Source organism: Lepisosteus platostomus, chromosome 12 (assembly GCF_059453375.1).
Source record: "Lepisosteus platostomus isolate fLepPlt1 chromosome 12, fLepPlt1.hap1, whole genome shotgun sequence".
Classification (NCBI taxonomy): Eukaryota; Metazoa; Chordata; class Actinopteri; order Semionotiformes; family Lepisosteidae; genus Lepisosteus; species Lepisosteus platostomus.
Genome location: NC_142622.1, coordinates 8,882,159 through 8,908,939, shown reverse-complemented (window position 1 = coordinate 8,908,939; position 26,781 = coordinate 8,882,159). Strand labels below are relative to the sequence as shown.

The 26,781-nt window shown below is 38.8% G+C and overlaps 1 protein-coding gene across 2 annotated transcripts in view; it reads right to left on the bottom strand.

Annotated features, from left to right (window-relative positions):
• vps13b (vacuolar protein sorting 13 homolog B) overlaps positions 1–26,781 on the bottom strand; it is a 325,535-nt gene that overhangs the window by 92,836 nt on the left and 205,918 nt on the right. For both annotated transcript variants that reach the window (XM_088600797.1, XM_088600796.1), the window contains exons 31-33: positions 10,072–10,275; positions 4,893–5,019; positions 2,973–3,116 (exon numbers count right to left, since the gene is read on the bottom strand). In XM_088600797.1, the coding sequence (XP_088456923.1) occupies positions 2,973–3,116; positions 4,893–5,019; positions 10,072–10,275 (475 nt within the window). The remainder of the gene's footprint in view (positions 1–2,972; positions 3,117–4,892; positions 5,020–10,071; positions 10,276–26,781) is intronic.

Sequence of the window (26,781 nt, the reverse complement as noted above, 5' to 3'; positions counted from 1 at the left end):
TGCCACTATCTCTACACTCTCCGCCGCTCAGCTGAAGATTTCACTAGGAGCACATTACTGCTGTGCTTCAGCTGAAACCACAGGACTTCAAAACAATATGCCATTATATTACAAATGCGGGGAAAACATCGGAAAACGTAAATACAGGCTGTAGTGATATTCATAGAGGAAAACGGCAAGTCACAGTTTAGGACACGTGTGGCTCATTGCTTTCATGAATTTAGTCTGTATCTTTCTGTCCTGTATGTGCGTAGATTCGCTGAAATAATGTGTGATATCCTATGTTAACAAGGCCTGTTTGTGTAAAATAATAATACAAATCACTCACTATCTTGAACTGAGAAACCCAAGAGACCGCACTGTATAGGTGCTTAAGTCAGGTCCTTTGTATATATTCCTAAAAGCTAGCTAAAGAGATCTTGACAATGCTGTTTTTTAATAGATCGGTCAATATTATATTACTTAGTCAGTAGTCAATTTCTTATACTCATTGAAGACCTACAGTATCTTTCAATTATCAAGTAACCATCATCAAGTTGTTTGACGTGTATACAAGAGTCTTACAGTATACAAATGTAAAAATGTAGGAACAAGAGAAAGTGGAAAATTTTCATGTCATATTCAAAATTATATAACCGGATACCTAAGTCAGAATCTCCGGGCAGTTGCAATATACTTTGAAGTGACTACGAACTCTTTCCTTTTTGTTTGCCTGAGTTCCTCTGAGAACATCAGATGCAGACTATTGCACAATACCAGCACATTTCAACAGCAGTCTTTCCAAAGCACTTAACTGTTCAATTTGTGCAAATTTTCCAATACTAAAATAAATAATTTAATAAGCAAAAAACAACCGATTCTGAGTCAATAACGATTATGTAAATTTGTTTAAAAAACGCAAAGCTTCTACTTTTAAACTACCATGATCTTCTCTCCAGTATTATGATTTTAAACCAGGTGGAGTGAACAAATCTTGGCACCCAATATCATTATACAGTACGTCACACGCCTCAGAATGTAATCAATCCTTAAGTAAATATTATTTTATACTGAACCCAATCATCAGTTTTAGGAAACAATGCTCTACTCCACACAGTCAATTAAGTTTTTGTAAGTCATAATGAATTAAGTCGCTTTTTTAAGTGCGATTCCAATTTTTCTTTATGTTGACTAATTAGCAATGATGCAGTGAAACTTACTGTAGGTCAATGGGTTTCTAACTGTCTGAAACGACCTACAATTCCCACACAGCTTGCACTGCAGTGTCCTGGAGGGACCTGCTCTTTGGATGCTGTGCAGGCCCAGAGCTCCCAGCCCCACATTAGCAATGACTAGGGGCAATGAGCAGGGCCCTGTGTTGTATTTTTGGGAAGGCCTGAGCTCAGAGACAAATGTAATCTCTCCTCAATGTGCCGCACAGCCCAGCTTTTTTAATATGCAAGGATACGGCTCATTGCCCAAGAACTCTTTCAAGTCACATTTATGGTATTAAAGCATAAAGTACTCATTTTGTCACTGCCAGGCTTTGCCATTTGAAAAACAAATTCATTAGCGTACACAATAAAATACAGCTGTGTTCCCCCTTTTGAAACCCGTGCCCAGTCTTAACAATATGTTGCTGGAGTTGAGAAGAAAATTCTGATACGGAAAACGCCCAACATCTTTTTTTTTTCTCTTTTCAGCTCTCCACACACCTCTACCGACCTAATAAAGCAATAAGCAGAAATCTTTAAATGGTTATAGTCAATGCTGATTATACACACGTATACAAAACTGTACAAAGATCTGCCTCTCACAGAATATGGGGACCACAGATTTGTGTGCTCTGAAGCTGCACAACTGTTAATTACGCATAAAGTCCTATTGATTTTTCATTATATTGCAGTCTATTTAATTATATTTCTCATAAATATATAAATATTTATCAATGCACCCTGTTGCACAAACCTACATAATAATGTACTAAAAACTAGCTTGAATTGAGTTTTTTTTTTGGGCACATGGCTAAACTGGGTTGAAAAGAGCTTTGAGGTCACCATCACGGCCACTAGAGGGCCCTGAACGCTCAAGTAATTCAAAGCAGAACTATCCTCGAGATGCATCAATCTTAGATGCCCTGCGCTGTACCGTGTGATGATCCCAGCCCTACCAAAGAGCCGCTAAACATCATGTACTGAACCTAGGTGAACTTGGAACAGCACCCTCTGATATTGAACCTGATAATAAACGCAAACAATGAATCACTACAAGAAAGGGTGAGGGGTAGGAGATTTTCTCAAATAATAAGCAGATGCTGAATACCTGCTGAAAGCACTACTTTTTAGTCACGCTGTAAAAATGCATTTGTTTTTAAAAGTAAATAAAATCAAACATATTACTGCCTTTCTTAAAATCAATATGAACACGCATGGGTGTGGGCTGCCAGATGTTCTCTCTTTCCTTATTTCACTTCATGGTACACGGCATGCTCTGAAGATGTGTTGTGAACCGCACTGTGCACTAACAAAGATGAGCTTTTAAAGTGCTTTAGGTTTTTTCCTGCTCTACAGGGTCCTCCCTTGTGAAGGACAACAGAGGGCTCTTGAGGATCTGGTTCGGACACTAATGTTTTCACATAGGGAACAGCTGGTAAATATTTTTAGATTCTGTTTCATTAAAAAGCTTTACGGACTAGACAGACAAAGCAAACGTCTCTGAACTTCTCCCCCCCTTTCATAAACACACTGAAAAGAGCGACAGCTGAAAATTGTAAACGCATACTGGATTAAGAGACCTACACAACTTTCAATCGGTAAATATTTAACTCCCAATAAAAACGAACAGAAAAGGGAAGACAACAAGAGGGGGGAGAAAAAAAAAAAGCAAGGAGCATGGCGGTCCGTGGCCAAGGACAAGCAGCGGATTCCCCTGGTGGCCTGTTATTGGTCATACGGTGGTGGGAGACTCCAGTTAACGACTCCCCTGGCCGTTACCTCCGTGGTGTTTTCAGAAGCTTCCAGTCCCCACACGTTGGCCCTGAGGAGCTGCTGCAGGAGCTGTACTTGAGCCACGCTGAGGAAGAAGTCCAGGCTTGTGGTCACGTTCACTTCCAGGGAATGGCCACACACGACAATCTCCTGCAGGGAGAGGAGCGGCCATGAGCTTCACCCGCACCCCCCCTGCCCCCGCTGGGGATGGCAAACAAGGTGAAGGGGAAACTGCTCCCAGCTCGTGATGAATGAGGTTAGACTCTGCAGGCTGAAGGCCCTGCTAAAGGAACACGACTCAAGAAACAACAACGGTCTAAGATTTAAAAAAAAAAAAAGATTTTAGAGAACACGTTTCTTCATCGGTGTTCTCCCAGCTTCTTTGGATTTCCCCCTGGAACCACTCCATCTTCGAAAGTCACAAATCACATTTTCTTGTCTGCATGTGGAGAACAAATGAGCTGTTGCACACTGTCACCAGTGACGTTCAGATACAAGCAGCAAAAAATCCAAATGACAATTTGAGACTGCGCACAAATGCAAATGTACATTCAATGTCTTAAATCTTAGTTGTAATTTGCATATATATAGTATTTCTAAATTGTATGCATTTTTTTTTTTACTTTGAATGCATTAGAACAGTGCTCATCATATTTTATTAGTCCTCAACACATCACGGGGGAAGAGAAGACTTCTGATACACATGATGACACAAACTGGGCTGGTTATGTACCTTTAGCACAATGGTAACCTATTTTTTTGTGTCCCAGTATCCTGGACCCCTTAGCAGACAAGTACATTATTGGTGAAAATTAATGAAATGAGGATAACATTGTACACAGCATACAGTTACAAAACAATATCCCCATTGCTCTGTTTCATATTTGATAACTTTAAGATGCAGTGAAACTGAATCAGCTGGCACTGAGATTTAAATGTTACTTTCAGCCTCTATATACTGAGTAATAATGAGTCAAACACTAATTTATCAGCATTCACCATATTATTCCTACACCACACCCTGAAAATGAAAAATGTGTATTGGCCTCTAAAGGTGTCACTTTAATTTTGGTCTAATATGATCACGGTCCTGCAAAACAAGTAAAGTACAATGTTTAGTTTCCACTTCTCATTCATAAACAAAAGGTGAAATTACACCAATTTGTATGGAAAAAAACAAACTGACCTTGTGAGCAATCACTGAATTTTAGGATGAAGTCACAACACAATCAGTGGTGTTTGCCCAAATGTAGTTAGCTCATGGGATGATAAAAATTGAAGTGGGTGGGAAAAGCCTGTATTTTACAAATGTGTTGTATTGCATCAGGCAGCTCAGTTTGCTGTATTATATGCTGTAACTTGTGTTTACAAGTACAATTTTAAATTCAGCTTGTTTGCCATGCTGAAATGCCTGCAACTGTTAAAAAATAAAATCTGGGGCATTTCCCATCAGTTTACTGGTTAATAAGAACAAAAATCTGATGTTCTGGTCCGTGACACATTAGAAACATAACTCCAGTACAAACCTATATAATTATGTGGCTTCCAAACTGCAAAACTGAAATGTGAACTGCAAAATTAATGGCTATTTTGAATGACACAAAATGGTAAATATTTTATAATAACGCTATGAAAGATTTTTTAAAATATATTGGTTAATATTTTCCAATGTAACAAAACTTAAAACTAAATTAAAGACAGATTTTTTTAAAGCATATACTGTCTAAACTGCTTTAACCCCTACAGTGCGCAATGTGCCACTCACCTTGACCTGTGACCTCTGCAGAGCGCACCGTGTCATTTGCCGCGAGCTGTAACCTCTGCGGCGCTCACTGCTCCCCTCACCTTGAACTCTGACCTCTGCGGTGTCTACTGCTGCTATTTACTTTAACCTGTGACCTCTGTAGTACTCACTGCGCCACTCACCTCGACCTGCGGGCTGTCAGGTGACACCTGCTTGGTAAATATGATAGCTGGGGCAGCAGTCAGGCGAACCGAGAAATCTGTCAGGATTGGAGTCAGGATCGCCCTTCTCTCCTGGTGCCGTCGAATGCTGGATGGGATTTATAGATCACAGTTATAAAACTCACTATCTTCCCTTCACAAAATGCTGTATACATCTAGGTGTGCAATATTTTGAAAAAGAACAGCATTGAACTGGTAAAACTTTGTGATCATGTGGCCTGACGTACAGGCCGATCTGACTGGTTCTGGAAACCAGTCCAAATCATTTTTTCCCCAGTATATCTTCATTTTTCCTCAATCGCTGCATCCCTGTTTTATGGGAAATTATACACAAGATTTATACTTCAAAGTAACAATGTCTACAACAAGGACTGGTTGAGTGATATTAGTAAAAACAGATATTTTATTCGTTTCAACAAAGATGCGTAAAAACACTAACTCTCAGAATGAGTAAAACTAAAGCAAGCAAGACAGATGTATTACTACTAATTTCTACTTCAATCTACCTCATCTTTCTCTGTTAACTGATCTGTATCAAGAATTAACATTTCATTTCAGTGAGTGATAACCTTCAGCCTGTTTTGGTAGAGAGTCACGATCACATTTAATCAGGTGGTTTTTACGGTTCATCGGCTCATCATTATAAAAGATAAAATGAAATCTGTATTTGGGAAATGTCATATTTTTGCTAAATTCTGTGTTATCATTCTTGAACTCTTCGGTTATGATTGTATATTCTGGGGAAAAAAACAACGACTATAGCTCATCTTTATTCATCAATGGTTCATCACTGGTTATTCTTGGTACACTGTATGACATGTCCCCTGTATAAACAGGGGTAGTGACATTGCAAATTGTGAGTGGCACACTATCATGTCTTTATTCTGATAGCTCTGCTACAACATTTACACACAGCTTCTGACTCGCACTGCTCAAGCTCAAGGTCTGCTAAATCCTAATCATTAGTGACAACTGACTTCACATTTTCAACATCACTTGGTTGTTAAAAATTTAAACCAGAAAAAAAAACTCAATTTCAAATGCAGCCTTCAAAACCCATTTACACTTGCAAGCCAACCTGTGAAATATTTCCATAACCGAGCCTTTCAAATTTCTCAGAAGGACATTTCAGCTCCAAGCTACAATAATTCAGAGAACGATGTGAGCCATTATTTGACAATTCTCTATTGGGAACACACCCTAATTGTATACACAAGACCAAACTAAAACCTTAAAATATAAACTTTCCCCATTTTGCTAATGTTCATTCCCACAATCAAGTTATATTTGCGGGAACATTTGTTAGCAGTAAAACAAATATACAACTCGGCTTTATAAGGTGGTGTTAATTGCCACATCTGCTGCTATTAAAACAATCAAACAGCATAGCTTCCAATATTTATAGTCGGCACAGGATTAAAACAAGCTGGAGTTCTAGGTGGCCTGGTGAAATTCTGTATAACCTATGCCAATATCATATCATATTCTGCCGTAGAAATGTACATTACCAGTGCCCTCAAGGGATGCATGCCAATATTTTTTTTTTGGAGCATAATCTAATTCATACAGCATGGTTGTTATGATGGAAAGCTATTTATAAGGTGCTTTCAGGGCAAAACCTGTGGGCTGTTTTCAGCAGGCAACTGTAATTCCTTTTCAATACAATGCAAAACAATTAGCACCCTATTGTGACATACAGGTGCTTTCAATCATTCTACTGGATGTTGTAATGCTTCTCCGTCCCAATTCTTGTGGGCTTTTCTAGTGAAGGAAGAGCCCTGCTATGAGAGCTACTCAAGAAGTTATGAATCATGCCGAGCAAACCAGTGTGAACACAAGCAAGGAATTATGTGACACCAAAGGACCCAGCGTGGGAAGGTAGAAAGTTCACAGCTAAAAAACCAACATCTTTTGTGGAATTCTATACTATCATGCAGACAGAATCTGTCAGCAGATTGTTGTATATGGAATTTCCTACAAAACCTCAGGAAGCAAGCAGAGTTCAATGGAGATCAGCAACTACTGGAATTAAAAAAAAGCCTGGCAAGATGCAATGTTTTAGCACAGAGCTAAGTGCGAGGAAAAAAAGGTGTGAACCTTGCAGTCATCTTGACTCCTTGCATAATGTAAAACACTCAAAAACAGATCAGGAGCACAAATCAGGAAGTTTAATTACAAAAGTACATTCCAAGCTTATACGCTGTTTGTATCAGATTCCTCCAACCTATGTTTGTCAAACTGACCATTTGAAATAAACCAGCTGAAGTTAAGGGAAAAAATGTAAGACTGTCTGTCAGTCCTGTCTGAGATCTCATGATACTAGCATTAGATATCTGAATGTGGCCCTGTCCACCAACAACAAGGGAAAGGCAGCATCTTCTTGTAACACAATGAACCTTATAAGACCCTCATTCAAAACAAAACACAAACAATCGTAATAAAAATAAGCATTGTGGGAAGATTTTTTTTTTAATGTGGCCACCAACAGTCTTGAGCTTTAAACAAAAGGCAGGATTACGTGATTAAGGCAACTTGCATAAAAGTTAAACAATGCCATTCATATGAAAATCCTATCAGAAAAGAAAATAATTCTTCAGGATTGCAATCCTACACATCTTAGCTTTTATTCATCACACACTGTATATGGGTTTGAGGCAATGACAAATTCAAATACTGTAAACGTGAATGGCAAACATGGAAAGCAGTATTAAAATCCATTCAAGGAAAAGTAAATCAGGCTGTTTTAACAAATAAGGTAAATAGATATTTCCTCTGTGTTTATAAAACCATATAAAATAGCAGAGGTGGGAATGTACAACCTATAGTTCAGTATGAAGTAATACTTGAAACTCAAAAGAACATACCGTACTTCAGGTTATATTGCATGATATGCAGTATCATGGCTTTTTAAATAATTGGGAACCTGTGTTTCCAGGCAAAATAAAGCTTGTGCCGATATAAACAGGTGATATCAGATCTGCAATAGACAAAGACTCATTTCAGACTGGTGACGATGGAACCAAATCACAGCACCTTTAACACAATGTTCTCCCAGAGCCAGGTACAAAAAAGGCAGTGCAGTATAAAATATAGCAGGTTAATTAATGATAATCTCACAACGTACTACCTACTATGAACATTTTCTGAAAATATAAAAGGATATCATGTCTTGTCTGGGATAATTCCTTAAAAGTGATTTCGGAGGACAGATGAGCACCCCAGCACCTTTGATACAGAAATGTGGTTCTTGATCTCCCTCGCTATGGAGGTCATAACTAGTTAAACAACAAGTCTTTGCTGTACAGTCAGAGCTACTGAAAAGGGAACAAAATGACAGAATGTGGCTGAATTCCTAAAAATGATACAAAGCTCAAATCCTGAAAGAGTTCAAACAGAAGACCCAGTGTCTCTTGGCTGACGTCCACAGTAAACTGCACAGTGTATGTGATTGCAGTGTGACAGTCGTACCAGTACTCCTCAACACTAAAAGCAGGTAGGAGAAGCCCTTGCTTTCCATCTGCCTGATTCATGATGGTAAGTGTTCCCGCAACTAAAAAATGATGTGACCTAAAAAGCACTTTGTCAAAATCAAGCTCATGTTGCTTTTACAGAGCGCTACATTCTTTAGAGGCTACTTTCAGTCAACAGAGAACAAATTTGAAATTCTTTTCTTTGTGATTTTTGGGCCTGTTCCTTTTCAAAACAAGAGCTAAAATCGCATAAGCCAAACAGGCCATTAAACTTGCTTGTTTTAGCTCCCTGTTCCAAATTTTCAGAAGCAAAGATTGAAAAAATGCTTCTTGAAAATGATATATTATGGTGAATAAACTTGATTTGTGTTTAAAGTTGACCTGCAAAATGACTTTAGAAAAAATGGATTGTTGAATATACAGTACGAGTGCTGAATCAGATTTTTTTTTTTTTTAAAGATGAGCTTGACTTTGTTTGACAAGCCTGAGAACCATCAGAGGCAGCTGAGACATCTTAGCTGTAGGAAAGGAGGTGGAATTCTGGTGCTGGAGGGCTTTCATTCCATCTCTTCTCTTAATGACCTAAATTATTGGCTCAATTGGACCAATTTATCCACTTGAGGTGCCGAAACCTACAAAACCTGCAGGCACACCATCCCTCCAGGACCAGGACTGGACACCTTTGCTGCAGGGTAATACACTGGCTTAGGCAAAATTAAACATGATGGATTTCTGTATGTATGCAGCATTATTCAGATTTATACACAACTTAAACAAATTCTAAACAAGCAATAATATCTGGAAGAATGGTAAAAAACCCTCAGAGCTGCCAAGCCCTCACAGCCCAATACAGGAAGTGCCCAGTCAGTGTAATCCCTGCCAGAGGAGGATTTACAAAATACTCTTTTCAGGAGTGTGAATAAATGTGATTCTTGTGTTTTCTGGAATTCCTGTGACAAGTGACATTTGTGACAAGTATGCCTTTGAACTGTGCAAAACTACCGTGCTTACAACACAACTTTTTTAGTTTAGAACTCTTTTAAAAACAATACACTGAATATACAGGCACTGAAAGGTTAACCATATGTTGAGCATTTAACCCCATGAAAATATCTCGCATGAAATTTAAAATGAAGAAGGCTACTTCTATTGACATTTCGCAGCCCAACTTCATTTTGATACTGCTGACAATAGAAAAGGTCAAGTGGCAAACAACCCTGCTAGAAACGGACAGTACCATGCACTGCTTATATGAATAAATCTGAACTGTATTAATTAAATAATGTTTGCCCCATGCTGTTGTCATGCTAGAAGAATTGTGGATTAGAATGTAAGGATGGTTACAAACAACAGGAGGCCACTCAGCCCAGCGAACCCAATGCTCCCTGTAGTTAAACGATGCTAGGATGTCATCCAGCTGTTTCTGGTAAAAAAAAAACACAGAGCATTGGCAGAGTAGTGTCTGGGTGGCCGGATCCAGACCTTCATCCACTTAGCATGAGCATTACTGACATGAGCCTGCACAAGGGGACCGTGCCGGCCGGCTCTCTCTTTCTCCCTCGCTCCCCCGGATTGGGCCCTGCGCGTTTGAAAAGCGGACGGACGCGGGCTGACGCGAGGCCTGGGGACCCCCCCCCCCCCCCGGCAGAAAAACGCCAGACCGGCGTTACCTGCTGGCCATGTTCCACTCCAGCGCCGGGTTCTGTGAGCTCCGCTCGCTCTCCGCGGGAGCGCCCCCCTTCGCCCCCTCCTTCTCGGGCTTCAGGTGCTCCCACCGGGCCGTGCCGATATTGATGGACTGCAGATCGACCTGGTACTGCCGGTCTTCCACCTCCGACCCCGGGTCCCGCAAGATCCCCAGATTCGAAGCCCTCCTACAAACAGGAAACACACGGAGAAATCGTTCTTTCATTGGCACGGGGGATGGCTTTTCTTCAGCTCAGCGATTCTTAGTTTGGAAATATGGAAATAATTGGAAATGCTCTACTCGAATGATTTTATTATTTTAATGAAAACAACGTTTGCTTTGACAAATGAATTTATTGTCCCTTCTACTGTATCTTCTTGTACTTTCTCAAGATAGCCCTATCTAGCATTACCGGTGACCAGACCTCACAGCTGCCACTTCTGCTGTGTGTGATCGATGTTACATACTGTACATCCCCAGCGCGTTTAGTTTCTCTCTATGGAAATTCTCAAGCAGCTGCCATTTGATGATGTCCCAATCACTAGATCTGCTGTCGATAGGAAAACCACAGTGACATAGAATGACTTACAACTTACAATGAAATCTCACTTAAAACTAGTTGTTGCACAGTTGAAGCGCCCAGAGTTTATGATAACTGGTAACAGTATCTGTTATGAGACATTCAAAAGTAGCACATTCAAAAGCAATGTGTCACAATTAACACTGATTTGAGATGAGGCACTCACTTCTGAAGTTTGCTAGCACAAAAACAGCAGGAGCAGACTTGCTTCTACTTATAAACTTTTTACTTAATTTGTTGTTTTTTAAAAATTTTTTACAGGGAACCCCACATCCTTTATGAAACCAACTAGAACTGACAATTTTATTCAATTTCATCCTGAAGCATATTAACAGCGCACGTACTGTACTTCGTTACAGATACTATAAAGAGATGTTCTGGCAAAAAGAATTGGCAAGTTCTGTTAGCTGTATGTTTTTTATTCACTTTCAGTCAAGCAGGTTTATTACCAAATTAAAATTCTGGAAAAACAATATGTTGATAAATAACATGACCCTGGCAAAGCAGGAAGAAAATAAATAAAATGACCTTCAGGTAAAACAGTTTGCCTCTTAAAAGCTCTGATTTATGCCAAGTTATAATTAGTGGTAAATACTCCAGTTGACTTAGCTGGATTGTGCAGTAGTCTTAAGCCTTCTTGAAGGACTGAAATGAGAACAGTTTGTTTACAAATTTGAAATCCATGAAATCCTGTAATACGTCAGAAAATGCCTCTCAGTGCTAAGTGATCTGCTCTTAAAATTCCTCCCTAAGAGATTAAACACACTCAATGATGTCATTTATTTTGCTTTGGAAGACAAGATGCTGTTGAACACATGAACTAAATTTACATCTGCAGATGACATCAGGGCTTACAGTTATGATATGTTTATTTGTCCTGGTGAATTCAAATACATTTTTATACTGTAAACAGAGGCTCAAAATGGCAACAGATGTTAGGACAGCACGAGTAGTTCTTTTCGTTTCAGCAATTATCAGTGGTCATTTTTCGTATATTGTTTCTTCATTCAGTAACACACAGTAAGCGTTTAACCCACAGAAATGTTACAAAAAACACAAACACAGCCAACACCAAAAGTCTGAGATGCACTCCTTGATTTTCAAACAAATTTTACTGGAGCGGTCTGAGCGCAGTACCTTGCTCGTGGTTTCAACAGCTGTGTCTCACCTGGGATTTGAACCCACGACCTTCCAGTTCAGAATCCAAAACCCTAACCACTCCTCCACATTGCAGGATTTTAGCTGAAAAGACCTAGGGGTGCTCTGATCCCTTTAATGTTTCACATTCCACTTTAGACAATAAGAAAAGGTACAAATGAGGAGAGCAGGCTATTCTGTACATCAAGCATTGGCTTTGAAAAAACAACAACAATGATAATAACAAGTAGTATATTAAACATGCACATGATGACTAAAGCAAATAACGTAGTGTTCCAATGTGCCAATCTGGCTTGTTCCTGAGCCAAACCTTTTTCTTTTAATTGGAGAAGAGACCACAAAAACATTACATTTATGACAAAATTCTGCTATTTATAAAACTAGATCAAAAGCAAGTCAAGAAGAAAGCTTTGTTTCTTAGCAATGTAGTCATTTTATTAAGCATTTCTTTGCAAAATCTAAAACCGTTAACTCCTAAAAGCCACAGAAATGCCTTTTTTGGGTCCAAGGTTTTAGTTTAAAAAATGCTAAATAGTGTGTTCCCATGCCAAAGTCTTAAAAGTGTTACTTTATTTGACTAGCATTTCATGCACAAACAGTAATTTATTTAATCATAGGAAGGTGTCACACTCTCATGAGATAAAAGTTGTCCAATGTGTGATGGGAAAGGAGAGCTCTGTTTTCTTTGGTTTCCATACTGAAGGCACAGGGTAAAATCTCAGCTACTGCAGGATCCCAGCAGCAGCTCTGATGAGCAACCAGGTACAGTAACTCTACAAGATCTCCAGACACCAAGGACACTTCTCCACTCCTTGTGGATTCGGAGCAACATTTCGTAGCTAGTAGATGCACCAGTAGGAAATTCCTCAACAAATCACAAAATCTCAATCACAAAAAAAAAACAAGATGAAAACAAAACTTGGTATTGTATATTTTCCCTAATATATACAGAAATGCAAATTCAGACCTCCTGCATACTATTGTTGAAAGAGATGACAGAGGAGAAAACACATTGTTTGCCCAGAAACTGAAATGCTCGCAGGACTAAATAAACAAACTAAACAATATGTCATAAAATATCTCAATAAATTAGTAGGCGGGCAATTTCCAAGTCGCAATTCTGTAGGAGGATAAAGGAAAAGCCACAGTAGTTAGTGAATAAAAGCAAGTTCCTAATTTACCACAGGAGGTTGCATAATGAGAAGGAAACAAAACAGCTCTTTTTCAGATGACAAAGTTCTGGGCAAGCCTTTGTACAGATGCCAGCGTTGGTGCTTTAGTAACACCTGCGCTGGCAAAAAAAAAACACTTTATCTTGCATTGTGCTGACTGATGACAGCACTCTAGGCAGATGCACAAACTTAGCTTGGTAAACCAACTGAATCGGACGTCATCTGCTATATTTGAGGTGATCTGCTGTATATGTTAAAGCAATGGGTAGCATCTGGATTGCTGGTGGCACAAAGGCAGAATGGAGCAGAGACCTTGAGCACCCAGCTCTGACACTGTGAAAGGCACTCTTTACTCAGGAGTGGATGTACAGTATTCTCACTGGGCGGCCCAGACTAAATTCTGTGCATTAGGTCTTTTCATCTGTCAGACCACAACTCAGAGGAGGTCGCAGAAGGAACTGCACTTCAGCCCTTTTCATTCTACCTGTTAACAACTCACACTCAGCATGCCTGATAAACTGTGGCAATCAATACTACCGACAGCCCTGTAAAGTACTTCTGAAGAGATAAGTTTTGACTTCTCTCTGCTGTGATCCAACTGTGAACCAGCTGCTATTTCAGAGTGGGGCCTCCTGTTTTTTTTTCTTGCTGCATTTTCTGAGGCAGAAAAGGTTAAATGTGGTTCAAGGTAATAAAATAAACCATTCTGAGATGTGCACCAAAGATCTCAAAGCCCAGGGCAGGCTTATCTCAGTGCTGTTGGCTATTGAGTGTGTGCTAAGAACTGCAGTTTTCAGTCAGCAAGAGGCCCTGAAAGCAGAACCTGGTAGTGCCCTGATAATACTGGGGCTGAATATTTATTTTTTTCATCATGTGGAGTCTGATTTCTTTACCAAACCTTAAAACTTTTTTTGCATGTTCCAAATATTCTAAAAAAATTCAAGGCACAATGTGCATTTGTGAGTGTTAAGCGTTTTTTTACACATTTTGCACACGATGTACATGTCTTTCTGAACTGTATTGGTTTTACATAAAAGCTGAACACTTTATGAAAAGTGTTCATGCTGTTGTGTACACAGTAACTGTTTACAATGTCCAGAAAAACAAGGATTTAGAGCCTTTGAAATTACATTGCACTTACTGTATTTAACTTTACACATTTCTTTTCATTCTATTTTTATTGTTGATTTTTCTTGAAAGATTCAGATTTACATTAAGAAATAACCATGCCGTGTGAAAATCAGCCACTATGCTGTTCTTTGAAAACAAGATGTTTCAAGCGCAGTCATTCATGGGACTTGTCTGCTGTTTCATTTGCATGCAAGCCTCATAAACTACATCTCCTCCTGCAGGCCTAGAACAAGCCTTTCATCTCCCTTCCATCTTACTGAGAACATAAGGGTTGGATCACGCTCTCACGGATTTATTAAAGGGAGGGAATTCATAAAAATATAATTCATGAATGTTGCAATTACTCAGTAAGTTTAAAACCCAAACTGATGGTGGTCCATTCTAAACTGCCTAAGTACTGTGACTTTGAGTAGCAACATTACTGAGATTTATTGGTTCAGTCAACTCCAATTACTCCTAATTTGCATCTAAAAGCATTGCAATTAGGTCTCTGAATTGGAACACCAAGTAGTCATTTAAACCCAACAGGAAAATAACATTATCAGAATTTAACGAGTCAATGAGATTTGTTTTTCAAAAAAAAATAATTAGGGTCATGTTCGCAAGGTTTTGCTCCACTCTACTATATAAGAAGTGGGGTTTTTTATCTCCTGAAAAAAGAATGGCCATCAAAGAAACAAAACAGAGGTCTGAAATGAGAACAGCATATCTCGCATGAAGGTTTTACGCCAGTATTAGATCAAAAGCATCAGCAAAATCTAATCCATGAAACAAACTGACGTGGACATTAAAAGAACAAAACCGATTTTGTTCATTATATATTAAATATATTTTTAATGTGCAGATTTAACCAGATTGCCAGATGTCAAGACACCTTCCTCCTTAAACAGCATTTCAGAAATAGCATTTCTAAAGAAGCAGCTAAATACCTTATGGAACGGGAACCAATACCCTCCTGAAGCATCACAGCAAGGTTTTTCACTAAACCCAACGACATCACCATCATCCAGTGCTACACCCCCAACAAACTGAAAGACACCATCCTCTTAACAGGTAATGTCATTGCCAACTCTTGACAGGACAACAGTGGCCATGAATAAATTGTGGGCAAGCGTGCTCTTGGAGTAATACGTGAAAATGGAGAGGAATTCATTGATTTTTGTGTATTTTATTGGAGGGTCTGTCTTCCCTCTCAAGACAATGCAAAAGGCCACACGGGCATTACGAGACTGCAGGGCCGAAAACCGGACAGATCACATCTGCACCGGTGAAAGATTCAGGAGATCCCTACTAGGTGTTAGGGAGGGAAGAGAAGCCGACACAGCATCACCTCCAAGCAGCAGTAAAGCCCAGGCTCAAACTCAAGAAAGTTATGGGACCAGTCACAAAAAACGGGAAGGCCAAGAAACAGCCGGAGAAGGACCATGCTGGCCAACCTGAAAGAAACAAGAACATCATGGAGGGTGACGGAGCGACCAGCGCAGCACCAAGCCTGCTGGAAACCATTTGTGGATGACCTATGTTCCCCAAAGAGCAAAAGATTTAAGAGGCAGCTCTGTATGGGACCTCAGCCCTCGGCTCTGTTCAATCCCATTGATTCTCCTCAGCAGGACTGCCAGTTTGACCCAAGCTGTTCTGTGGCTCTTTGTTTTGAATAAAAGATTTTAGGCTTGTCACTTTACCCAGCTGCAGTCAAGTCTAGTTGACTAATGCATGGTATTCTAAACCACCCATTTAAAAAAAATCTCAACATATTTGGCACTCATTTAATCCACAGTTTTGACCAACTATTATTTTTAAAAAAACAAATTCTCACACAACTTTTCTTTCATTAAAAAAATCCTTACTTTGCAAATAACAGCTGGCAGAGCTTTCAGACTACAGTATATTGTCTATACGGTTTTCTTCCATGGAATCTGAGCACTTCTGATGTCACCATGTATATGTAGTCTTTATGCTACTGTTGTTACTTCAGTTTCTAAAGAACGTGTCAAAGAAACTAATACAGGCTAAATACAACAGAATGAGACAGAGAACAAGCTAGTGCAGCTGGTGTTTAAATGCATAATATTCTTTGTTAACAGACTTCTCACCACTGTGCAACACTAAGGCCTGTTTTCACAAAGGGTTTTATTTTGATTTGTTACTTCCGACACTTACTAGGAGTACCAATTGACAGGCAAAAAGAACACTAGAAGATCATGCAACTGCGTGTGACATGTTTTGTGCAGTACATCTAGCATATGAGCAAGGCATTCTTAACAATACAGTTTATACATCTGAGCCCTTCATTAAATATTGAAACTGCAAAAAAAAAAAAATTCTCACCATGCCTTGTCCAATCAACTTCAGTGTGTACAGAGAAAAAAATTATATTCATGCGAGGCTAATATTATACCAAATCTAAACAGTGATAATAATCCATTTAAGAGTTGCACACAAGGGTACAAGCCAACCATGTGCATTTTAACAGCACTTCTTCCCCAGTCCCTCACATTTTCTGAAAGTCATGGGGGCATTTCAGGGTGTTCAGATCTTCAGTTAAGATCTAGCGCTGGGAACACATGGCAAATTAAACTTTGGGGCATGTGTTAAAATAACTCTATCACTGATAGCGCTGGGGTAATGATAGACATGTGAAACTGTAAACAGTTAAATTATTTACATTGATTGCAAAAAAAAAAGGGTCCAGTTTCCTTTGCAGACCCCATACAGAAGCCTGTTATTAATTAGCCTGATTAGAGTTTAAAGACATTCGGAGTCGTCAATTAAACCATATTTATGTAAGATCTTAGAAGCAAGAATTGCCTTTATATACAAAAAGTGCTTAATTCACCAGTTGCTGAGAAGAAGTTAAATTTTAAGTTCCTGAGAGTGGTTAAACAGAATAGCAAAGAACAATCGGCATGGATTTTGTTTATAGTGAAATGGTGTACACTAAAAGTCACTGTTTGCACTTTGATTTCAACATCTTAATTGCAAAAGTCATTTATCTCAGACGAAGTTTACATGCCAGAATAACACAGTTATAAACATGGCATACTGACCATATAGTTCTAAAGACTACTAACATGTGGTCTTTTGCTGACTGCAAAAGATCAAAATCTTAATACAATTTGCAGGCTCACTTAAACCACTTTAACAGCTTTATCATGGTGTAATATGGAATGCAGCTCAGTGGAGGATCAGAGAAAAATAATTTTGAGAAAACCGTTTTAACACTGCTTGCTCAAACATTAAAGATCCAAATCAAACACTAAAATATTTGAAGAAAGACGAAACCATTTTATACTGGCAGTTAGATGATTTAATACAATTTAAAGCACACTGACCCACCCAAAATCTGCATCAGACATACTGTATTCCTGAAACTAACCCTTTTACTTCATGGATTTGGCACGTGTTGTTTTCATTAACTGGTCATCCTGTTCTTATTTGGATTTGTCCTGGATCAGCAATCAGTTTTTACTTTCACCCAGGTACAGTATCACATACATGCCTTTACAAACACTGCACATTCTTGATTTATGGGAATGGAGATCTCATGTCACTGGGATAAAAAAGAAACAATTCCTGTGCTTTCCATTAAAACATATATACTATGGGACATAAGACTAACTAGAGTACACAAATGGATCATTCTTCATTACCTGTTGAAGAGGCGAGTGATATTACTCTAATATATATTTTTTTAAATAAAGATGCTACTGTAAAAAAAAATAGTTGACAGGTACAGTATATGGGTACTGTAACTTGTACTTCCAATGTCAATAAAATGTTTTAAACGATGTGAAACAGAGATGATGATTGCAACCAAGATATAAAAGTTACAAATAGTTACAGAATATCAAAGTATAGTAATGTAAGAAGAATGTCAAATTAAGGGATGTAAAGTTAAAACCGCATAATGGCTGCAAAGCAAACTACACAAGGCAAGATTAACACCCCATGAGGGCATGTATGTTCTCACACACCCCAAGATTAACACTCCATGAGAGCTACAAATGAATGTTAAACATCAATACAACACAGACAGTTTAATACAATTTCTACGTAACTGAAATATTTACATAAAGATGACTTGGTTTACATTAAAAAAGTAACTTAAATTTTAACACTGTTTAAAGAGGCAGTGGAAAAATGCTTAATTGAAGATATTACGGTATAAATGAAAGAAAATAACTCGCTGTATTTGCTACGGTGGTAAAAAGCTGCTGCAGATCACACAGTATGTTCCTCCACCTAGTTTCAATGTAATCGTTTTTGTACTGCTGGTTATTCACATTATGGTAACAAACGTCAAAGTGGTATTAACCAATGGCTCCTTGTTCAATGCAAATCAATAATTTTCTCCCTGCCAAACAGATGCATTACGTACAGCATGCGACCGCCGCAAAGCCACTTCATTCTGCTTTCAGAAAACACGCCGTGCCCAGCGGCATTTGTTTGAAAGCAGCAGTGCCACCTTCTAGCTGGATCTCGTAAGACCTCAAAGATAAGCAAGGCCAGGCCTGCTCGGTGCTGGTATGAGAGATCACCAAGTTAACCAAGGCTGCAGCTGTAAGTGGACCACAATGCGTCTTTCTTTTCTCTGGACCACATGTGCCAAGGCAATGACAAACTAATAGTGACCAAGGACGCTGTGCTATTGGAGGTCCCCTGTAATTTATTAAATGGAGAAACTTTTCACGCCTCCATCTGATCTGCTGTGCACTGGGGCTGCTAGTGCATATTGACTGCACCAGCAAAGTCACCATAAAAAGGCACTTTAGGATCCTTCGGGATGGTGCACTATGTGCTGTCTATATACAGTACACTGCAAATGCAATCAATTATTGTTTAAAAGCCAGATTGCAAAGAGGTGTGAAGTTAATGCCGTGTTGACTACACAACTAAAATGCAAAAAAAGATTGCATTACAGTAAGGATATCCAACTGATGTAATCTGACCACCATTTTAATTGAAAAGGGCCTATGTTTAATTAATCACAACACATGTATGGAACAGATTAATCATAACAGAATTTAATAGGAAACATAACAAGGAATTGGCCTGGAATACCCTCAGTTACAGTAATTTTCATCAGCTTAGTGTGCAGCAGGCACACAGCTCAATATTACTTAAACACTAATTAAAAAAATAATCCTGGCTTAGAAGTCCAGCGCTCCACAGTGATTAGCATGCCAATCGCCAGCACGGCTGATTTGATTGACACTGCTCGAAGCAATCCCGTTTAAACAATGAGATGTAATTGCAGAAACATTAGGTATTATTATACTGATGCAACTTGAAATGGTCTGACATCTCCAGAACCTGGGGCATCAAACCATGTACTTTAACAGCCGCAGTTTCACATGCGTATTAAAACTGCTCATGGGACATTAAAACACTAATGGGGATACTGTGAACAACAACATCTCACTTCTTCAAATCTCAAGGATTGTCGTCTTAATGAGGTCAGTTCCAGTCGTACTTCTGCCCGCAGAAATGTCACTCTGTAATAAACTGGCCAGAACATTCACAAACAAAATTCAAATTCTGTGGTTCAGGTTCTGACTAAACAGCTAGGAAATTCTGTTCGCCATTGCCTAAATAGCAACATGTATTCACAAATGCAAAGGAACACTGAGGAAGACCAATTTTATCAAGCTAAAATCGTGAAGGATAAATAAAAAACCCACAAAACTATATAATATTCAAACTGCTTCAACATTCCACAAACGGTTCCCGTAGCTTCAGCAAATATTACAACCAACATTACAAAAAACAGACACTATATGATACAGTAGATGCATTAGTAAGTATCATGTTCTACTTGCACCCTGTGCTACCTTTTCTTAAATGTCTTCCGCCTTATTTGCTAATAGTGCTGGACAGGGAAAAGTGCCAGTTGAAAAAGGAAACAAACTAATTGCTGACAGATTAGATATGATGGATTACTATGAATAACGGGAGAGGTGAAAATACTGTTACTCTACCAGAAGTAGCCTTGTTTTCTAAAGGAACTTTAGATTTGCCAGGCTGATGTCCACTCAGATTGTAACAACTGAAATATAATTAAATATAAATTCATGTATATATGCAGTCAGAATAACCAGTCAGAATGTAAGCCAGGTATTATATTAATACTGAAACACATCTTGTTGAAAGTTGCTAAACAACTGATTATTATTAGGTATTAAACAGTAACAAAAGGTGGTAAGTACCTAGCTTGTTTTTATACTGGGCATGTTGTATCATATGCCATTGATAAATAACAGTGTCATGGTATATTTAAACACAGACACATAAGATAACTCTTTCTTAGATAAATCTATCTGTTCACAGAATTGTAAAATAATGCTTATTTTATACAGCAGTGTGATTAACTGTGTTTAAATCATAGGGGTATTCAAAACTAGGTCTGAAAACAATCAGATTTCTTCACAAAGTTACTTAAATGGTGATTACAGTGTAATCAGTACAACACGGAACACAGAAAATTCAGATTTTTGAGAAGTCTAGGAATTATAATAAAATAATTAGGATACAATCAAGTCAGTTAAGCTAGCTTGACAGGAGGCTAAGGAAACAACTGTATCACCTACCCTTCTGGATAAATAGGTGAACCTCTAAAAGAACACAAAGCAACTGCTGCATTTAATACACTTAAGGTTTCAGAGAGACATGGCTCAAAAGCACACAACTACTCCCTTACAGCAGCAGGGTTTTTTTTTCCTAGTATATCTTGACCTCAAACAACGGCTCATACTAATTTTAAATTTCCTTCCAACAAGCATGAGCAAACTGAAATGAAAATACAATGAATTAATCCTGGAAGCTCCCCACATAATAGAATTAAAAACTTATGTTTCAATCACTAAGACTGTGACATGGGATCCCAGAACATGAATGGAGCCCTCAAAGCCCTCAAGCTGCCCAAGACAACCAAATTATAACCACTTTCTCATGAGATAATGTCCAAATAAATTTATGTCAGCAACAACAACAGAAAAAAAATAATTAAAATAATCTGCAGCACAGATGCTTCCTACATCAGCTAATTCTTCCTCCTAAAATCTATCTTGGAACGGAGTTTATAATTCCGACGGGTATCTCAACCGTTTGGAACGGCCAAGTATACTAACACAAACTGACATCTCCGTACAAAAGCCTATTTTTTCCGCAGATTTCCTAGTAAAATGTTTGCATTTCGCGTTCAAAGGCACGCTGTAAAAAAATGCACACTAATAAATTTGCAACTCGGGGTCCAGACCCAGGAAGTCCCCCCGAGGCCAGAGCGGAGAGGACTTACATGCTGCTGGCTTGCTACAGTATGTGCTGGAGGCCCGCAGTGGCAGGGCTGTGGGGGCTCTGTGCGTCTCTGGCTCCCCGGGGGGCTCCTCAAACTAGCACTGAGTTAACTTCCCACACTTCCATACATCATTTCAGTCACTTCAGTTCACTGCATCACCTAACAAAATTAGAAATTATCTTCCTAAACATAGCCACTATTTTTAATACTGTGGCCAGCTGTTGAGTGGATGGGGACAGGATGTACTGTAGATGTCAAACTATTCAGCCATTTTAAATTTACTAGTAGTGTTATTACCCTCTATACTGTACGTATCTCATTGTAGTGTTATAACATAATATACTTACTCATTATTATTTACGGTAATTGTACTTATTATTTGTAGTTCAAGTGTTTTCAATTAAGAAAAGTGATGCAAACGTTAGCAGGTTAGAATGGACGTTTCAGACATTATTATTCCCTGAATATTCCTTGAAAAGAAGAGGGTGGCACTGTGGTATGGCTGTCAGCCCGACTGTCTCCCAGCTCTTGTGTTCCCCAGTTGTATTCTGGCCTGGGGCACCTGTCGTGTGGAGTCTGCATGTCCTGGTTGCGTCTGCATGGGTGTCCTCCGGGAGTTCCAGTTGTCCCTCAACTCCCGAAGACTTGATTAATGCAAAACTAAGGGCAATATAATCAATTATCTGTCATGACTACCCCTTGCACTGTGAATCTGACCACCTTCCATCTGGGTCTCGATTGAAATTACATACCGTATATTAAAGAGCGACAGAACTAAGTCACCTCTTACTCTCACAGTAACTAACCTGCTCAATTCGGACAACTTACTGCATGTATTACTTTATTTATATATATATAGTTCCCACATATATGTCTATTATATGTTAATTGGGTCATGATGTTTTAAACGTATTGTGTTGTGTCTTTTACCTACCTGCCAAACACATTTCCCATCTGGGACAATAAAGTAAAATAAGTAAGGGCACCTCTAACTTGCCCCTGTGTGGCCTGTAATTGACCGGAGCCTCTTGCAGGGTGTAATCCCCACCTGATGCTTATTCAGGACAGGCTCCAGGGCATTTGTGAACGGGAATAATTGGCTCTCTGATAACAGAAAGATGAAGATGATGTTATAAATTGAATGCACAATTTCAAATATCTGCTTCAATGATTCTAAGTTTTTTTTTTAGTCTAAATTGTTTCTTTTCTTTTGCCATTTTACTGTTCCGACTTTGTCCCTGTTCAAGGACAGTGGGGCAGTAAATTCCTTGTTTCTGTAACCTGTTCAGCAATTAGTTTAGCTGTAACCAGGACAAAGCCTCTCTGGACAGCAAGATGAAAATATTTGAGTAAAGAGCTTTTCCTATTCCTGGTGGTTCTTATTGCAAAACACTAGCGTTATTCTTGTGGATACAAGATTAGTTCAGTGCTGCCAGAACAGTGTCATGTAGGGTAGGCTCGTGTAAACAAAGGATGGAAAGATAAAAACGTTAAAAGAACCAGTAAAGCCTATTATACCGGTGAGTGATAATTATCATAATGAAGAAATTATACTGAAACACAACATGAAATGTCTCATTCTTCCCAAGTAGCCTGGAGTTTAAAATTCTTTCAAGTCAGTTCCCAGCTGAGCGTTTGGTAACAAACCACATCCTGTCCACTGCAGCACACTGTGAGCTTCTCCTGCTCGGAAAAACCAAAAGGCAGGAGATCCTTTATCTATAGTACGACTGCAGAAACACAAAATGCCATCAGCCCAAGAAAAAAATAACATCTAATAATTGAACAGTACCAAAAATTTAGAAATCACCGATTCATAATTACAAAACGATCTCAAAAAGTATGGGGCTCTAATGACAGACTAACACAGCCTTCGCAGATATAAAAAAATCTCTCACTGAATGGAAGGTACAGAAGGGAAGGATTTTTGTTCTTACAAGATTGCATATGACTGGCAATATGTCATGACTCCTGCAAAGGCTACGTAGATGATTTGGGTTTATTTTTGGGCTATTTTTGTTTTTTTTTAAATATTGCGCTCCTGCCAGGCAAGAACCCTCTCAGTAAACACAACACGTGAAAAACATTACTGAAGATCACACATCAAACGCTGCAACATTGGGCTTCCTTCCTTTAATCGTGCTCGCAGGAAATGTTAGACATATCCCGTGAGATGACCAGACATTCGGTATTTAAGACAAAATAAGCTTCCAACAAGCTATAATTCCACAGATCTAACCATTTCAGTAAAGGATCCAAACGCCACCGTAAGACTGGCACAGGACATCTCTCCAACACTGCAGGGCCATCACACTGAGGTACAGTACTGCTGTTTTTCATTCCAAACCTATTATAGCGTGCAGGACAGATGAGCTTTGCTTAAAGTTAACTACACAATTTTTTTATTAAAGAAAACACTGTATGTCTCTTAATAATACAGTCTTGTGTAAATTCCTTTGAGTGGTGTGGCATCAGCAGAGACATGGAAAATACAGTATGTTCAAAGAAACCTCAAGGTGAAACCTGATGCAGGAACAACTGCACATCTCGGGAAATGAGATCACAGGTAGGGCCACACAGCCAGGGATATAATTCAGACCCGTTTTTTCTTAACCACTTTATGCCTTATTTCAGGAAAAACAAAACAGGTTTATTCTCACAGACATCAGGGTTTATTATTAATTTTTTTAAAGGATTTATCATTAGATGCTCATCCAGCGTTAACTCTCCTTAACACCTTCTTTGGAAAGAGCTTTAGGAGTGGCTGGGGCATCATGTGCTTTTTGGTGTCGTGTACTTTGTTTCTGTGGATGAGACTCTACAATAGCAGCTTTCTCTCGCAAGAGTCTTATTCAACCTACATGTTTATTTCCCACTGACAGCAGTTCTAATCACGTGGTCATGTTTCAGCGGAGTTATACCTCGATCTTCTCAGGCGTTCCAGTGCAGTCACCTGGCAACGCTGAGGTTGAACTCCACCCAACCCGAGCAGCTTTCCTTCTGCGGGGAGCTGGAGAAGGGCCCGGATGCCCCACCTCACTCCTGCTCACAGCGGCCCTGGTAACGAACTGGAAGATTACTGGGAGGAAGGTATTCCACGTCCCACTCGTAACCCACGAGACCACAATGGCTTCCTTGTGAGAGAGTACAGGTAATGACCAATTTCAAGCAGTGTTCTCTGCTGTACCCGCTGATGTGCAAAACAAAAAATGGAAATCCATTCTAAAATCCATCTTAATGAACTATTTTGTCACTTGACCTGCAAAGTCCCTGAAACTGAATTAACTTTAAAAAGTGTCTCCAAGCACTGTTAAGAATTTCAGCTAGGTACTGTAGCTGAGTCAGCATGCGTAGGGTGCAAAAGTTCATTCCATGCTGAAAGGTAAAGAAAAGAATGCCAACACTGTCACACCTAAAGAAGGATCCACAGCTGAAGTGTTGTGTTTCTTTTCTTGAACCTTTACCTGTTAAAAAGATGGCAGCTCGAATACTGCGAGGCAACTCGCACTGAGGTATCTCAGTGTTTTATTTCAAGCCTACCAAGAAATGTCCATTAGTGTTTTTAACATCATGACTTTTTCCAAAGCTTACAGTATATGTTATTGAATCCACTGCTGTTTATAGTTCTGCGCTTCTAGATTTTAGTACTCATTCAGCAGTTTCCTTAGAGACTACCAATGAAAGGTGGTATGTAAAATAGAGCATAATCATTAAACTGATGTGTGAAACGCTTGACTGCATAAACGTGCTGTATGTTGAAGGAGGTGTTGTTCTAAAAGAACTTCAGCAAATGGAAATTCACTGCTTGCTGCAGTGGTATTTAGCCGGATGTTTCACTTTCTCTGTAATAAATAATGAACACATTGGTGATGAAAGGTTTTTGTTGATTTATCTTTTAGGTTTGTTGATGCCTGGCATTACCGTCTCTCTTACAGTTTCCTACGTGATCAAAGACGCCCGCTTGCACATCACCGCAGAGCTGCCATCCTAAACTAGAATGCCAATATATTTTGAAGAATTTGTGTACGAAGAGTGGGTGGGCATGTCTTGCATTACATAATTTATTTTGAAACATCAGTTTTGGAGATGTAAAAGTGCTTTTTTTCCCTAAAGGCCATTAGTCAAACTTTATTATATTTTAAGTATCATTTATTTTTAAAGTTTTCAAACGTATTACTTCTTACGGTTGTCTAGTTTTGAAGTGGATTTGCGATTGAAAATGCACTTCATTTGATTAAAATCATTCCGCTTGGGACCACACATGTGTCAGATTAAATGACTGTTTATCAGTAATGCTTGGATTTGAAAATGATCCTGGTTTGGCATTGGATATTGAAGAAGGAGATGCAGTCACTTCAAACATCCACAGAACTAGCTGAGTGGTGGCCACAGTATCTGATAAACTGGAGCTTCGGTTCTTTCTGCGTTACAGAAAACATGTGCTCCTCAGCTGGGAGAATGTATGAAACCAGCTTGTTTTTCTTTGTATTAAATTTAATGATACATTAAAATTAAACGGTTTTACAAAGTTAATAATACCAATATATTAGCTATCTGACGTCATAAAGGGCAAATAAAAAAAAATGGCAAACCATTTTTTTTTCTCAAATGTAAAAGCATTTCTGTCGTACACTAAGCTTAAAATAAAAAAAATGATTTGTTAAACTTTCAAATAATAATTGTAAATCCAAACATACCAAAAATATCAATAGTGCAGTCAGTAACTGTTGAACACTAAAACCTGATTGCCTTCACACTATTCTAGAAAAAGGTACAACAGGTGTTCCTGAACACGCAGTGAGTTATGCTTAAAATGAGCTACTGTACTTTAGAACAGAAGCACAACTGCTAATAGTTCAATGATGAGCACAACTCTATTTTCCAGCTGCCATGAATCAAACCCCAAATCCATCAAGAGAAGCTAAATTGTCTTGAAATGAAAACAAAATCAAACCCAAGTGGCACCTACGAAAGCCTCGTGAAATAAGGCAAAGCTTTCTGGGAAGAAATCTAAATTGACACGTTTATGATTCTGAAGTAGTTTGGTATAGAAGGAAAACCTGAGCCTTTCCCTACCATCTTTCCATCAAGTGATGCCACAGTTTCATCTAAATGCAGAAACTTAAGTACTGTACAGTAGGTCAGGCCATACATCTTCAATTAACCCAGCTATGTTAAAATGAGTATATACTGTAACTCAACTAAACATTCAATAACTAAAATTACCAAACACTGATGCTTCCAAGGGAAAAAAGTGTTGAAAAGATGATAGCCCAATAGGCTCGCATTTTAAAAGCAGTCGCTCTTTTAAGTCAATGCTAAATTGTACACCCCAGGGTTGTAATGTGCCTCTTATTA